The sequence below is a fragment of the Temnothorax nylanderi genome, unplaced genomic scaffold (assembly GCF_030848795.1).
Source record: "Temnothorax nylanderi isolate EJ_2023f unplaced genomic scaffold, tnyl_v1.0 TNYL_tig0001_pilon, whole genome shotgun sequence".
Taxonomy (NCBI): Eukaryota; Metazoa; Arthropoda; class Insecta; order Hymenoptera; family Formicidae; genus Temnothorax; species Temnothorax nylanderi.
Genome location: NW_027249063.1, coordinates 267,000 through 282,950, shown reverse-complemented (window position 1 = coordinate 282,950; position 15,951 = coordinate 267,000). Strand labels below are relative to the sequence as shown.

At 41.3% G+C, this 15,951-nt stretch overlaps 1 protein-coding gene and 1 long non-coding RNA gene across 10 annotated transcripts in view; one reads left to right on the top strand and one right to left on the bottom strand.

Moving 5' to 3' along the window:
• The window catches only part of LOC139769164 (adenosine receptor A1), a 164,592-nt gene that overhangs the window by 130,146 nt on the left and 18,495 nt on the right, over window positions 1-15,951 (top strand). For 8 of the 9 annotated variants that reach the window (XM_071700514.1, XM_071700434.1, XM_071700343.1 and 5 more), the window contains one exon: window positions 13,397-13,662. In XM_071700514.1, the coding sequence (XP_071556615.1) occupies window positions 13,404-13,662 (259 nt within the window). In that variant the 5' untranslated portion in view covers window positions 13,397-13,403. Of the gene's footprint in view, window positions 1-13,129; window positions 13,246-13,396; window positions 13,663-15,951 lie in introns of those variants that run through there. The other variant, XM_071700663.1, reaches the window with a different exon arrangement.
• Window positions 1-15,951, bottom strand: part of LOC139769685 (uncharacterized) — a 41,077-nt gene that overhangs the window by 18,679 nt on the left and 6,447 nt on the right. The gene's annotated exons all lie outside the window — the stretch shown is intronic.

Below are 15,951 nucleotides of genomic sequence, written 5' to 3'. Positions count from 1 at the left end.
GGAACGGTTCCGTCCGGGCGCGCAGACGCGATCTATTCGAACTAGCGACATCAAGGGAGGCAACTTGCAGATTCGGCACAAATTGAGATGTTCAGCCGTCTATGAAAATTAATTTAGACGAAGTTCGCGGATATCCCTGTGTCGCCCGTACACGCTTTAATACCCGGGCGTGAGTTTCGCGTGAGGTGCGAGAGTTAGTACTAGGTACTAGGTTAGGACTTTGCTTCCGCCCACGCTCCCTCCTCCGTCCTCCTCCCCTGTTAATAAAACTACGAAGATAGTTAACGCGTCGCGTCCGCGTGCAACTGCGTAATAACAATTTAAGGCTAATAAATTAGAAACTTCATCGTGCACAATAATCTTAAACGTGACACCTAATTACGGCGCGCACGTCATTTGAAGCTAATTGTGTACGGTATATATAGTTATACTGTGATCGATACAGTTGCAGCTTGTAATTGCATAATAAAGCAGTCGCGTTCCAAGTTATTTTGATCGAGGAACGTAAGTATGGGGATGATCTGTTGTTTTAGAATTATATATATTTCGTCTAATGGGGTAACACTATCTGTGTGGGTTTTCTTTTTAGAAATATACGTTAGCGCATAATTTTGGAGGCGTTTGTCCTAACGTAAAAGCTACACGGCTAACGAATATCAAAGCGAGCGAGTTGCAAATTTGGCGCAGACTGTTCAACCGTCTATGCAAATTCATTTAGACAAGGTGCGGCCGCTAGTTGTATGCCACCGCACGTCGAGAACGCAATATGAAATACGCCTCGCATTGACTGTTATTGCAATTGCGGAGAGCTCCGGCCTGTAACCGCATTCAAAATGCAATACACTGTAATTACATCGTGTAATTACAGCTTCAAGTGCGCCAAATATGTGTCAAACAATAACGATATATCTCTTTAATTTTATCTCTCTCTCCCACGCGCCCTTTGCTTATACACCCACCTCACAATTAATGAGGAGATAAGAGGAATATAAAAGACATTTTTATATTTCTATAATTTCAATTTATGATGTAGTCAATGTCATGTTTTATATTTAGATAAGTTAATTTCTTTTCTCAAAACTTGATTTCTTCGGATGATTCACTCGGAAATAGCATGTCGACCGATAGTCTGGAGATAAGTAAAGCTAAAATCTTAAATTAAATCCGACGAAGTGGCGATTTTATACACACACACACACACACACACACACACACACACACACACACACACACACATATATATATATATATATCACGTTAGAGAAAAAATAGACATTGATTTCCGACAAGATAGTGTATAAACGCATTCATATCCAATTCCATTCATATCTCATAAATTAGTATTAATAGCAGCGGCTTTATCTTAAAGAGATACCTATACTTATCTGGCATGTCGATAAACAATGTTGAGAAATGTTAAATTGATCCGCAAGATCGAAACAAGCGGGATAGAAATCGATAAAAATTATTACACCCTTTATCGCGCCTGTAATCATTTATCCGTGATTGAAAAATCGCTCGATGACGCCGTAAATAAGATCTTAGTCAATAGGATCGCCTGCTGCGTGAAACACGTCTTACAGCAATCATATATTCTGTATTCTTCATTCTCGCGAGGGCAAGACTTTGTAAGAGGAAACAGAAGAGAAATTACAGCGTTTGCGAGCGACGCGCGCGTTTGTGTAACTACTAAAATTCGATCGACAGGCCATTAAGATCAGAGGGTGATCCCTGTACGCGAATTAAGGAACACGGGAATTAAAGCAAAATTCATTAGGAGATGCCGTAACGAGATCGAGACAGTCTTTTAACGGGATTATCCAACGACGCAATTTTATCTCTTTCGATCCCGGTGAATATACTTTTGTATTATTATTTCGCGTCGGGATATGATTTTAGATCTCTTTATATAACAAGGAGAGTTTTTTAATGACGTCTGATTAATCGCGACTCCCCCCCCCCCCCGGTTTCTAATAACGCTCCCGCCTTCGATATTACGGAGCCCGAGAACGAAACAGATCATTTTTCCGCGATCGCGTCCGGACACTTAAAAGAGGCTTCAGGCGTGAAAGAAGTAAACTTCGTTTCCCCGCCTTATCTCGAGACGGATGCTTTGACTGTTTTCATCTGTGCAAACGAAGTTAGGCGTCAACCTGGACTTCTCTCTCTCTGCGGGAGCGCGCTGAATCGCGATATCGATCGCGATGCAACACCGGTCCTCTCTCTCTCTCTCCTCTCGTCGCCTCTCTCGAGTTTTCCGCGAGCTGTCTGAAGGATTTCTCAAGTTTCGGATGCCGGCGGAGCCAAGTATAAAGTTTTTCAAGTGGATTTCCTCCTACTTTCGGCCTTGCATCAAAGAGCTTCACGGCAGCCCCCAACGAGTAATGCATTATGAAATTATCCCCGCGCAAAAGCGGATACGCAATAAATATTTGCCGGCGACTACAGTGAAATATCCTTTGATACAAACGCGCGCGGGGTGTAAAAAAATATTAAAGCTTCATGAAGCCCCGGGGCCAATAAAGAATGGGGAGCACGCGTGCGGCGTGCGACGCGACGGCGGAAACGCATCAGACGCTCGGCAGACGTGCAATCTGCGCGTGGCGAAAATTGGTTTCAACCCCCAAAAAAGACGTGGTTTATACAAGAGTTTCGCGGAGCTTGTACGTAGATTTAATTTTCTCTAATTACCGCGCGGCGCGGCGCAGCGATGCGTGTCTGATGCGGCGCATATGCATATTCGACGGCATGTGGGTTGCGTTTAATGAGAGGTGCCTGTTCGACGGCGTGGCGTCGTCGTGCGGGTTCCGGGGAAAATAAATTTTACAAACGCTCATCGGAAGCATTACACATGTGTTTGAACTTTCGGGTATGATTGTTGACCGACGTTGGTTGGCTTATAAACGAATGCCGGCGCTGGCGTTGGCCGGCCCCGGCGCGCGCGATTGAATATATGAACGGTTGACTAAACACCATGCAATTTCCATGTCCAATTTGCAGCTTATGCAAATGCACGCCCGGCATTTCGTAATTATATGCGTCAAATGCGCGCGATGGTTCGAACAATTTCTCCGACGATTTCTCTCCGACGCGATGCGGCCGCGACCGCACCGCACAGAGTCAGGATTCCCCCCACGTAAAATCCGTATTCAAATGTTACTTTCTGAATTGCTTCTTTGCTCTGTAGCGGAGTCGAGTACAAAGTAAACAACGTTTTATAACGGACGAATGGAATCGCGGCGGATAGAAGTGGCGTACAAACAAGAGCGAGTTTCCCAGATGGGTCTACGAAAGATCGACGGACGAAATTAATTTCGAGAGTAGATGAACGGCGATCGGAAGAGAGAACATGTTTAATTAATGACCGAGAGGTATGATATATGTTCAGTTATGTACATAGATGATGCATGATATTGCGTATATACATATGCGTTACTTAATTGCATTCACAAGAAAAAGAAGAATGCCATGGGCGAAGGGTAAAAAAAGAAAATGTAAAATTGATAAATAACATGTGTCACGGGGTCTAGAGATCGATATGCTGCCTGCCTTTATAGTCTCGGAAAATGAACTCAATATTGGGGACGTGCTTTGATCCTTAACCAGCTCCCGATAGAGGTTGAAGAAAATCGCTTTCAATTTTGGACGACCATAAAATGTAAAATAAGATTTTTATAAGAACCGCGTCATCGTGTTTCGAACAAGATTAATAACGTAATAACGTAACAACGTAGAAGTATTATCTGACAGGTTCATTAAAAAAGTGGGTTTCTTATTTCCGACTGATAAGAATTGACCTTAAATTCAGAAAGAACTTCCGTGTCTTTTAATAGGAAGAGTTTAAAAATAAGAGGATTAATATCGCTCAAGCGATATAATAGCCGCGCGCGCGCGAGAGCAGCATCCGTGAAGATTTTATGAACTCTACTCATGTTTTAGTAATAATAAAATTAGTTTTATTAACAATGAAAGAAATAAAAGACGAGGCTAATAGTACGACCCCCGCGATTTCTTAAAAAATGCTATAAAATGCTTATAAAAATTTAAATGTATGAATTGCATAAATAATAAAAACTTTTTGGTACTTAACAAAATCACATTTCCTATTTTGTTACGCCATTAGTATTTACCATCGAGAGGAAGTTGTTTAATAATAGAGCGCAAGTCAAATTGATACAACTATTAGATACGATACGCCACAGTTTATACGTGAAATTCGCGAAAAATGGGTTTTCCTTTATCGTGGCGCACAGCGTACGTGATCGATATTGTGTCGTAATATTTCAGTAGCTCGTCTGACGACGACACACGGGGACTCTCGTGAGAGAGGCGCTTGAGCATCGTAAAGGAAAGCCGGAGGCAGGGTGCGAAAATTGTTTCTTTGTTCCAAGCTAGAGAAGACAGCAAAGAATTCACTTTAATTTTACACTTTGAAGCGCCCTCGGACACAAAGACCGGACGGTGGACTTCAGATCACAGAGTGACCCGCCAGACAATATTTCCGCTAGCAAGACGCGCGCACAGTTTCCTTGGAATTCTTCGAAGTCCCGTAAATGATCTTCACGGTAGATAAAAATAAGAGAACGCGTGAAAACGTCTCGCGCGTTTCTTCCGACGGTTGCGCTCGTCGCGAATTTATTCGCGAGACGAGACACACGAGAGACGGAGACGAATGCCAGCGTCCGCGAAATTTCCCGCGGAGAATCGCTGGAATCGTGTCGACGGGCTCTCGCCGGACCTGGACAATTTTGCATTCATTCAGAAATGCATTCTGCAAGTTTTCAGTCGGCCGCGCGTACAGAGACACATAATAGACGCGGCCGGCAATTATGCCGCCGCGCAAACGGCCGCTGATTACTCCGCATTCACGGATTACGCCCCGTCCGGGCACCGTCGCGTCGTTCCGTTCCGGCGCAATATCGTGGAGAAGTTGCGAGGATAATGACTGACGGGGGAGACGTAATAAACGGTAGCCTTCTCCTCTTTTATCGTCGCGACGCGACGAGGTCGGACGTAGACCATTGCGAGGCGAAACCGCCGCCATTCGGACGGGCTCTAAAACCCCAAGGTGCTACCTAATCCTGAAATTGTCGTGTAAAACGTTACGATTTGTGCCTTGTCCCTCCCCTTACGTTTCTGGTTAAATGCATTTCTGTAACTCGACTCTTTGAACCTCACGCTCCGCTCGTAAATGCGTCACAGGGTTACGTTGGCTCTGCTAAGTGCACTTTGTATTCGTGAATATTGTAGCGAACATTACGGGCGTTGATTGCCATCTGATTGCTGTGTTCTATGCGATTTTGCTAATCGCTAAAAAGAATTAGTTTTTAATGATTTATCCAATTAGAAGACAATTTGTGGGATGTTTTCATTAATTTTCGCGTTATGCCATATAAAGTCTTCTTTTTATTTAGATGATTTATATTTAGAAGTAAAGCATCTTGTATTTACGTTAAAATTAATGTTAATTACATTTGTACTCTCCATCAGTTGTGTTTCAAACTTATCAACACGATATCTGTTTTATATATTGTATATTTCCCTATGTTTTTTGGATCACAAAATAATTTTGAAGGAAAAGACACTTGTGTTTAATTCTGCCAAGTTTAGAATTAACGATTGATTCCTTGAATCGGAGTCTTGGACTTGATTGGAAATTTGAATTCGACGTTTAATTAACGCGGAAAATTTGATGGGAAAAGCCTAATTGCAAAGACGGGGAAGTTGACGGCTAAGTTTCTTAACGAATCTGTCATTAACAGTTGATTCAATGGTAAAAGTTAGGCATCCTGTATTCAAAAGGAAATAGAGATGTAAAGAGAAGAATTCCTTATTTCTCCCTTAATTTTCTAATGTAATTTTTCCAGGAAGTGTTAATTATATTTTGTTGATTTTTCGGGACAGCGTCTTAAACAATAGAGAAACGAAAGGCGAAGAGAAAGGAAACGAACGCGGATATATAGACGAGCTACTTATCTACGTTGCGAATGCATACACACTTAAAGGAAACGAGCGTGCACTTAATAGTTTCCCTCGGGCGACGGTCACGGCACTGAAAATATCAATTCCAGCTGCGCTCTCGGGAGCAACCTAATCTGGCAGCGTAGCGTGAAACGATTTAAATCCAGTTCCGTAGCGGCGCTACACACTAAGGAGATTTCAGTTAAGCCAATTCGCCGTGTGGGATTAAAATTTAATCTCAAAAAGATGTTAACAAATAGCGGATGGAATTCTTGCCGTCGTCGTCGTTCCGCCGCGCCGATCGTCCGCTCGCGCTCGCGCCGCGCCGTCAGCTCGACAAGTTAAATCCGCGCGCCGCGCCGCGCCGCGCCGCGCCGCGCCGCGCCGGTTCGTTATCCCGGTTCCCGGTCCGGATAAAGGATCGAGTTAGACGCTTGTCATATGCACGTGGCACATTTTTGTACGCGTCAGATGTTCTGACGGAAATTAACGATGCAGATTTTAAAGGGCGGAATTCTATGCAGATCGCGCGCTCGCGCTCGCGTGGACAAAGTCGCGCCGCGCCCCGTCGCATTCCTGCCTCGAATCGTATTAATTAAAAAACGGGGGGGGGGGGAACGTTTCGTAATGAAAAATCCGTCGTTCCGGCGCGGATCGTACACGGGATCGCATATCTCGACTCGGTATTGTTCGATTGTGACACAGGCCGCCGCTCGCGATATTATGCTCGCAATATATATTGGCGATATTATGAACGCGCGTTTGCTTTAGAGCGTGGCATAAAGAAGCTCCTATTGAGATTCTCCATTTTAATTCTCTTAGCAATATTACGATACGACATACTACAATGCCTGGCAGTACCAATCTTGTTTTTCTTCCGCGCGTGGGTGTCCTTTTTTTTTAGGAGGGGACGCGCAATAAAGAGATCCGTGTACCTCGTATTCGCACAGCATCAGTTCCTCTATTAATATTTCGAAATTGCCGACCGATTGTGCTCGGTCACAAAAGATCGAGGCCAGGTGGGATCTACTGTGCTTCAAGGCCATTTAATGGATTCTTTCGTCGAGCGCGGTGTATTGTTTAAGGGAATAAATAAAGCAAATAGAAGAGCGCGCAGAAATTTCCTGCGGTGGAAGGTTTTAAACATCTTGCGTCAATGACAGTTTAATCGATTTTATTATTAAGCCCAGGAATATAATGCCACGTGCATTAAATGCATGGATATTGTGTGCAGTATAACGCATTGAAATTGAATGACACATAATATGCGTTATTGTGCCGCTTAAAAAAGAAAAAAAGCGTGCAAAACCTGATATAATATGTTGCGAATGGAAAACGATTTTCCTCGTTAGGAAAAATTTAAATTGTTGTGCCATAATGGTTATATGGAATGTAAGGTATTTTTTTATATCTACATTTCTTTAAGATTTCTTAAGTAATTTGGAGTATTTCCGGAGATATTTACGTAATTGAAAGAACTTTCTACGAATTAAACATCGGACATGCAAATACGTGCGACGAAACTTTATTTTTCATCTAAATCTTCAGCTTTGCATTAGTTTCAACTTCAAATAGATTTTGCTTTAGGATTTTAATTTGAGACTTGGTTACAAATTGATGATCGTAGAATGTAAGAAAAATAATATTGGATTACTATTAGTTATTGTTAGTTTTAGTTATTTACTGGCGAAGTAAATGTTATTTATTTGGTTACTAGTTATTATTAATTTTAAATAAATTATTATTAATTTGATGAAATTACTATCAATTTACGCACCAACAACCGCATTGTACTCTCATAGCCCATTTATTACCTCACTGTATTGGTTTTATTATCGAGCGTTCTAAGTTGATTTTTCTTTTTACTCGGAAATAATATCGTACTAAATTTTCATTAAGAAGTGGCGGCAAGTCTGATATATACGTTGATACCATTTTTAATCTCGACTTATAATTTATAATTGTTCTTCTGCATGCATAATTGCCGTGGTGCGTGGCGCTTACGCCGTAGTAAGCGCGTGACGTATTATCGAGGATCTCGCGAGCAAAAAACAAGAAATTTAAGTGCGACACCGAAGTTCTCGATTTACGAGCGACACCGTCGTCAGAAAGTTATGCGATAAATAAGGCGGTGAAAAAAAAAAGAATACGCAGAATACCGGTTCGTAGACCATTCAAGACGATTTGCGGCGGTCGCGCGTAATGATACGCACGCCAGTAATAGCTAACTAAAAATTCATTCCTGTCGCGGACAGAAATAGTAATCGGTGCGATGCTGTGTTTCACATGATTTAAAATCCATTTAGGTAAGACGATACTACAGAGGGCGGGCAAGGAGATAAAGAGGTCGAGATTACGAAGGGATCTACCTGCATGGTGGGTGCGTGCTTTTAGGATTCAGGTTTTTTGCGCGCGAAAAAGGAGCTAATAAACCTTCTGCTCAAGATCGTGTTACGCAGTCTCGCCGTTCTCTCCTGAGTCTCCTCGGTTGGTCTTCCATAATCTTAAAATTCAGGTATCGTAGTATCGTAGTGGAGGTAACAATTCAATTTGCAATGAATAAACGGTTTTATTTTGCAATTACTCATTTTTAACATTAACAGATCACTATACATGAAAGACATAAAAAACAATAAATTAAATTTGAAATATATAATTTCTATAATTTTAATATGGAGAGTTAATTAACCTCCATTAGTTAATTAACTTTAGTTAATTAACCATTTATTTATATAATTTTTTTAAAACTAAATATTTACTTATAAATAGATAGTTTAAGTAAAACGTGAAGAAATTATATTGATTTAACAGGTAGCTCAAATTGAAATAATTAAAAAATGACTGTTAATTATATTTATCGTTGAAAAATATATTATAGGACGTTTTCTGTTTTCAGACTGTATTGTAAGCCGTCATAATTTTTCACGTTTTTATTAATTCCATTCGTTCTGTCCCTCGTAAAAGCATGTCAAAAATGTAGTCGCGGGAAATTACAGCATCTCGCACCAAATATCGACGATGCATTATTTATTAAAAGATGCCGGTGTACGTGACCCGGATGTCAAGGGGATCCGGGTGCCGTGAAACTTCCGGGCCGTTTCGAGCACTTTTCTAGAGGAATTTTTTGCTTAGCCGTGTACATTCTCACGACTACGCCGTCTCTCTTTCTATAACCCTCTCTTCCTCATAAAGCCTCGCCTCGGTGACTTCTTATCCTCCGGCTGCCTTAAGCCCACTTTACACTCCAGAAACTTTCTCGTAACCTTCCCGGCCGACGCGTCACGTAATCGCGTAACTCCCGCCATCCGCGAAATTTGTTGTCGCCTTTATCACACCGGCACGTACGTTTTCCCGCAGAAATTTTATTTTCCGCCCTGTAATCGTCCATCGACGGTTTATACGCGGCCGATCGGCGCGCGATGGCTCAAGAATATCTACTTTACAACGTCTCCTCTTGGATTAAAAGAGTTATAGCGTTATATATCGAATCCATAACTGTACTTCAGGGTAAGACGTATAAAGGCAATGGCGCGTAATTGCACAGATCGTTTAACGTTAAAAATGTGTCATTCGCTTTTGCGTTCGATACGTTCTCATGATGGTTTATTAATTATTTAGATTATTTATTATAGATCGGTAGCTCCTCGCAGGACCGGAGTAAGGCGACATCGAATGCTTGTTAAATTGGCAGGAAGGCTCATGTTTATTTTGTACTGTGAGTTCCGCGACGGTTTACATATATAAATACGGAATGAACATGTTTTGATCGTTACGGACGCGTGAACATTAACTCTTAACTCTGGCTGGCCCGCGCGTCCCCTTTCACGGTCTTAATGATATGCCGGGTGAATATTCATTTGCGGATTACTTTCATGCAAATTAACGGCGCCACTCCTCGAGCATCGATGGCACTCGCGCGCGTACGCGGGTGTGCGGAGTTCCGAAAGTCTTAAAATGAAGCAGTTTGCAAACTTGATACGAACCTAATTACTCCTCGCCGGCTTTATCGTCAATAAAACATGGTATATATCGCGGCGCCGTAATTTCGATTTCGGCCGCTTTAATGAGTCGTAAAAAGTCGAAATGCGCGCCGACCGGAACGGTCGTCCGGAAGATTGTCATACACGTTCTTTTTCGGGTGGGTCGCAAGCGCCGTATCCGCGTATGTCGGCGCCGTAAAAATTTTAGCGCGACTTCCGCCAGCACGGAGGTGGTCGATCGGGGTACACAAGTGGCGAGGGGTGGCAATTAAACGTGTGCGAGCGCTATCGTTGCAATTAAACACCGCGCTTTATCCCCCGTCCGTCGGATACGAGGCACGAGAAACGGACATAGACTAGACTTGGCGCGCGGGGGGTTAAACTGTATCCCCGGCTATCATCGATCCCACCGAAATCCGATATCACCGCGCGGAGCGAGACTGCTGGGTGTAACAATAGATCTCGCGGGGTTTCCTGCCGTCTGCATTCACGGGTCGAGTCATATGTAAGACGACTCTCGCGCCTCCGCCGCCTGTATGAATGGAAATATGAAATTTCCGACTGCAAGACGTGTCGAGAGGACAATGTCGCCGTCGCGCGTCGGTCTACTCGGGCTCGGAGTGCTCGGACTAGACGACTCGCTCTCCGTCTCTTTCTCCGCCGCGCGCATCTCCAAATAGATAAAGCGACAATCCGTCCGGGGGACGTGGCAATAGCCGAATTTTGTGGCTCCTCGTGTATGGAGATTGTGTGTGGAGATCTCAATTGTAAAGCGGGAGAGTAGATTTCGCCGTACAGTCGGAATAATTCAAAAGACTGCATTCGTATGCCCCGTTAACATCCCAGATTTCTGAGTCAATCCTCCTCTTTCTTTTTTTTTCCTATGCGCGGAGACGCAATCACATCTTCTTGTAATTTAGCTCATTCAGGAACTACCGTCGATGGACCCTGGTGGTCCGTCAACATCCCGTTGTAAGCACATCCATCGTTGCGCGCTTTGGAGACGCGCGCTCCTAGGTTCGAGAGGACGAACGTGTAACTCGTTTTTTACGCATACATTCGAACGGGATTGGAGGAGACTCGTGAAACGTGAGATGCTCTCTTCCGCCGATGGGACCGTTTGCATCTTTTTGCATCGCGAATGAGATCCACTTTCGCAAGGTGTAGCAATGAGATTGTAATCTATACGTCTCGTCGAATAGTCAGACAGTCGGAGACACCTCTCGAAATAGATCTACAATTTAAAAGCCGCTTAAAGCGGACGTAAGAGTCGTACCCCCTCCCCCCGAATTCGTAAGACGTACAAGTTCTTTGTACAGGGTGTTTTATAAAATCATCGTGACATTTATTCGACCTGTGGACTTTTTATTTCCGTATCTTTTGAATCGCGAGTAATTAGGAACGGAGTCTCGCAAATTACACAATAAATGGCAAAAGTTTAGTGTATTTATACAATTCCAGTTGGTTTTTACTTTAACGGACATAGATATATCAAGACATATCTAATATCAAAAATTTACAATGTCAAAAATAAAAATTAACAGTTAATGAAAAACTGAATAGTGATCAATTCAGTTTTTTTATCTATGAAGAATCTTTAAAAGGTCGAAGAAATCCTTAGAAGTGAGATCGAGTTTTGGGACATCTCGTATACAACGAACATCGATCATTCCCGGCTGATCCTCTTTCGCGCGAAGATGGAAGCGAGAATTTGCAGTTACCGCTTTTTCCACGGCGTGAATGGTGTCTCGCTTACTCGCAGAAGTCGTTTTTCAATTAGGATACCGGCGACGTCGCGGGGAAATTGATTCGACGTCGATGTGCGTGAAAGATCACATAACGGGATTGATGAGATTATTGGCTCGAGGGGCTCGCCATTTCAAGCCCTAATGCAACAAGTGAAAATATTTCTATAAGTAAGGAACGATGGCTCGTCGATCGGAAGAAAGAGTGATGATGCAGCTTTATTATTAAACGCAATTTTCGCGATCAATTTCTTCGTGCCCGCCGCCCGGCGGAATAGACCGTGTTAAACATTTAAATGGCCGCCCGAGGCTTCATTTGCTAATGAAAATTTAAGATCCACTTTGGAAACGCTATGGGCACAGCCGAGACATTTCTATTCACGTGTAGAATGGCAGAGTAGATAAGCTTCATACATAAATTGATAGTAGGTACAATTAATATTAATGTTAATCATATAAATTATAATAATAAACATAATAATCTAAATTAAAACACATGACCTATATTTTTGTCATTTACGTGCGCAAGATTGAAAAGAAAAGTTTGAAAGTTTGTATATAAGAAATTATAAATGTAAATGTTTTATATTTTGGACGTTGAAAAATCGAAGATGTCTTTTGAAGATTTTATCACGATTAGCATTATATCTCAACATTATAATTGGTGATAATCTTATTGTATAATTTTGTCATTCATACAAAATAAAATAATATAGACTATATTATTTAATTTAATAGACTATATAATATCAAAGGATCAAATAAAAGCTAACTAAGCTTTTAATCGTATCTGTAAAAGTATAATATACTTTTACAGATAACAAATATCTTTCTCGGTTTACAAATTATATAGCCTTTCTTGCGATTTTTTATTTATATTGAAATGAATATTTTAATTTCCACCATAAGCAAATAAAATCTCTAATATCTTTCTTCATATATTGCGAAACATATTCTTTGAAAAACAGAAGCAAAGGCATTTTCTCTACTTTATTCATGCAAGCCAGCGTGTCCGTAAAACTTCTTCTCAAAGATGAAAGATAGTTTAGACGAGTATTATGCATCCTTAAATTCTAAAACGTTCTTTTCCAACGTTCCGTACAGCGTCAGCTGTTATCTGACTGCGTGTCACGACACTTATATTTGCTAATTACCATGATATTGCGCAGATGTTGTTAGCGACAACGAGGATATTGTGGAAACCTAACATGGGCCACGGTCGGAACAGGTGACTATCCCCACACCGTGGTCCGATCGATAATTCACAATTAGGGTGGTCGGTATGGTCTTGTCGGCCCTAATCTTCAAAGGGCCTCTCTCCGTGTAATAGCGTGATATCGAATAGCTTCAGCCTCGTTTCCTCCGTGTTCCAGACTTGCAGACCACCATGAACCGTCCTTTAAATTGGTGAAAGACGGAAGGGATGTGTTGCTCATCGAAGATAAACTTTGTTGCCTTTGTCGCTAATCATCCGTGAGATACTCCCGAGGAAAATATCTAGTTAAATATATAGGCCCAGTCGATAAATTGCAATTGTAAATTGTAATTCGTATTTGAAAGTGAGTGCAGATTCTCATTACGATCTTTATTGAAATCTTAGCCTGTCTCAATTCAATGATGTGAAGTATGCATCAACCAGCAGGTTTATTTATTATCGCTTTACTGTAGCGTAAAATCATTCTATAAGTAACGATCTATTTTTGTTTGCAGTTTCAGAATGAATGCGACGGTGATCTACAACGGTGTGACAAGCACCGTGGCTAATATTATCGGTGTCGAGTCTGAAAGACTCAGCAAGGCGATCAGCAACATGAGTAGCAACATGAGTAGCGACGACATTTCTCCAGTGACCTTGTCGTCGGCCTGGTCCAGGGTGGCCCGACTTTTGCTGTTGGCCTCCCTCGCCGTCAGCGGGAGCGTGGGTAACGTCTTCATGATATCCGCCGTGGTAGTGGAGGATCAGCTGAACAAGCGAGGTACGCCCGTAATTTTGCCTTTACGATTGCTAATAAAAAACGATAGCGAACGCAGAATTCGCTTGCGAAGGCGGAGAGAGAATCGTTCTCGCGCTATATAAATTTGAGGTGGAGAATTAAAATAGTAAAAGCGACATTGGGAAGAATTGAATGGGGCGCGAGAGAGAGAGAGAGAGAGAGAGAGAGAGAGAGAGAGAGAGAGAGAGAGAGAGAGAGAGAGAGAGAGAGAGAGAGAGGGTGGATGGAAGGCAGCGGTACCTGAAAGAGAATGCTCTCATCGACAAATGCAACGACAAAAGTTTTTACTCTATAGAAGTATATCCGACTAAAAGCCATCCAGGGGGTCGTACATTTCCGACGTGCCTCGCGACAACGTTCTTTCGTATATATCGCTACGGTAAGATCTCTTATCTTTTTTTTTTTTTGCGTCTCCACGGACAAAAGCGTCCTCCGTCTGTATCCGGCCGAGGAAGGACGTAACAGTAAAGAACGTCGTCGGCACAATCTGTTGAGAAGATGGGATCTTCAACGTGCTATTATACCTGCGGCAATGACGAGATCGATTTTTCGTATTATTTGCAAACCGTACCCCTCTCTCTCTCTCTCTCTCTCTCTCATCCTCCGCAGATACGCCGGCGTGATAATAAATAATCCCTGGACACTATCGTATGTCGTTGTCTCCGCGCTGGCTCGTGGCTCGGGCCGACCCGAGATAATTATTATTTGCACGCGAGCACTCCGCATAGAGCGTAATAACAATGACGCTGTGGACGGAATGATATACAAAGCAATGGGGATGGAAACGTAATTACATTGTCGGCTAAGTATATCGCTCTTCCTCATCCTTTGTCTTCTTATCTTTATATTCAATTTAAATCCACAAGTTTAATTTGTCATGGAGAAATGCGAACGCTTGAAAAAAATTATCCATTTACGAATTTTATCTCAGAACTTTTAACTTGAAAGAAATCTTTAGTGTTATATTTATTGACAGATTTAAAGGAGTTGGTTTTCTTGAAAAAAATTTTCAAAAAGGATGACAATTTATCGCATATTTTTAATATTAGTAGTAAATATCTTGATATTTTTAAATTTTGAATATGAAAATCGCAATGTTTTAAACACTTCCTTTTTTGTAAGGTATCTGTGTCGGTCATAATTTTTGTCTTTATTATATTATTATTTTTTATTTATATATCTATCAAACTAATTGTTGCTTTATATAGTGGTTTTTATCACGCGTATATATATATATATATTTATATATTTATATATTACATATACTTTCCGAGAGAAGATTTAGTCCCAGAGCAGCAAATCAATTTTACTTTACTGTTCTTTTTCTCTCTTTGAATTACATTTTTTCTTTCCTTTCTTTTTTTTCGTCCTTTCCTCTTTCTTTTTCCTCTTCTTCTCAGCACTTTAATTTGCCGAGTTTCTCGGTTTTATAACTGTGTGCCGTCACACACTGTGGCCATCTTCGTAATTCTTATTGAAACGGTCCGAAACATTTTTACCGCTATTTTATTCTGCATGAATCTCGATAGTGGTGCAAATAATACTGGCGTTCGTCCGGAGAGCTATTCACCGAGAAAATCTCGTTCCGCTTTCCTCGTTTTCCCAGCTATAAAGTTCTCAGCTCGCCGCGACGCGGTCGTCTCTCAAGCCGCGATGACAACGGGAAACTTCATTATTATCGCGGTAACGAGGATTAACCGGATCGTCCGCGACTATTTCTTGATTTTATAGTGATCTCGAACGCATCCGACTCTGACATGACGAATGCAATTGTTCTCCAGAAGACGGTCTTCAATGGTGTTCCACGATCGTTTCCACGTCCAATATGTGCGTTTCAAATAGGGTATAAAATCTTGATATCGACCGCGAATGAAGATACATGAATCCTTGATACGTAGTTATGATGGAAGTGCTCGTGTACTTAATAGAACGTGTTTGAACGTCAAACACGCAATGTCTGTAACCAACTAAATAAAAAACAATATGAATATAATATAAGCTATCAGTTCTTTTTTATGAAAATATCTGTTTTTGATGTCTTGTTCGTTTTTATTGAGCAAAGCGAATATTGATGAAAACATAATGACGATATATATAATATATTAATTTAATTCTTTTGTATGATTAAAACATCATTCTTCATTATTTAGTTTTGAAATTTTTATTTGTAATAATAATATTGTAATAATTTATAATAATAATGCTTAATAATTTTACTTAATAATTGTATATTGAGTATCTATATAATTTCTTTACATTGATGGTATTTTA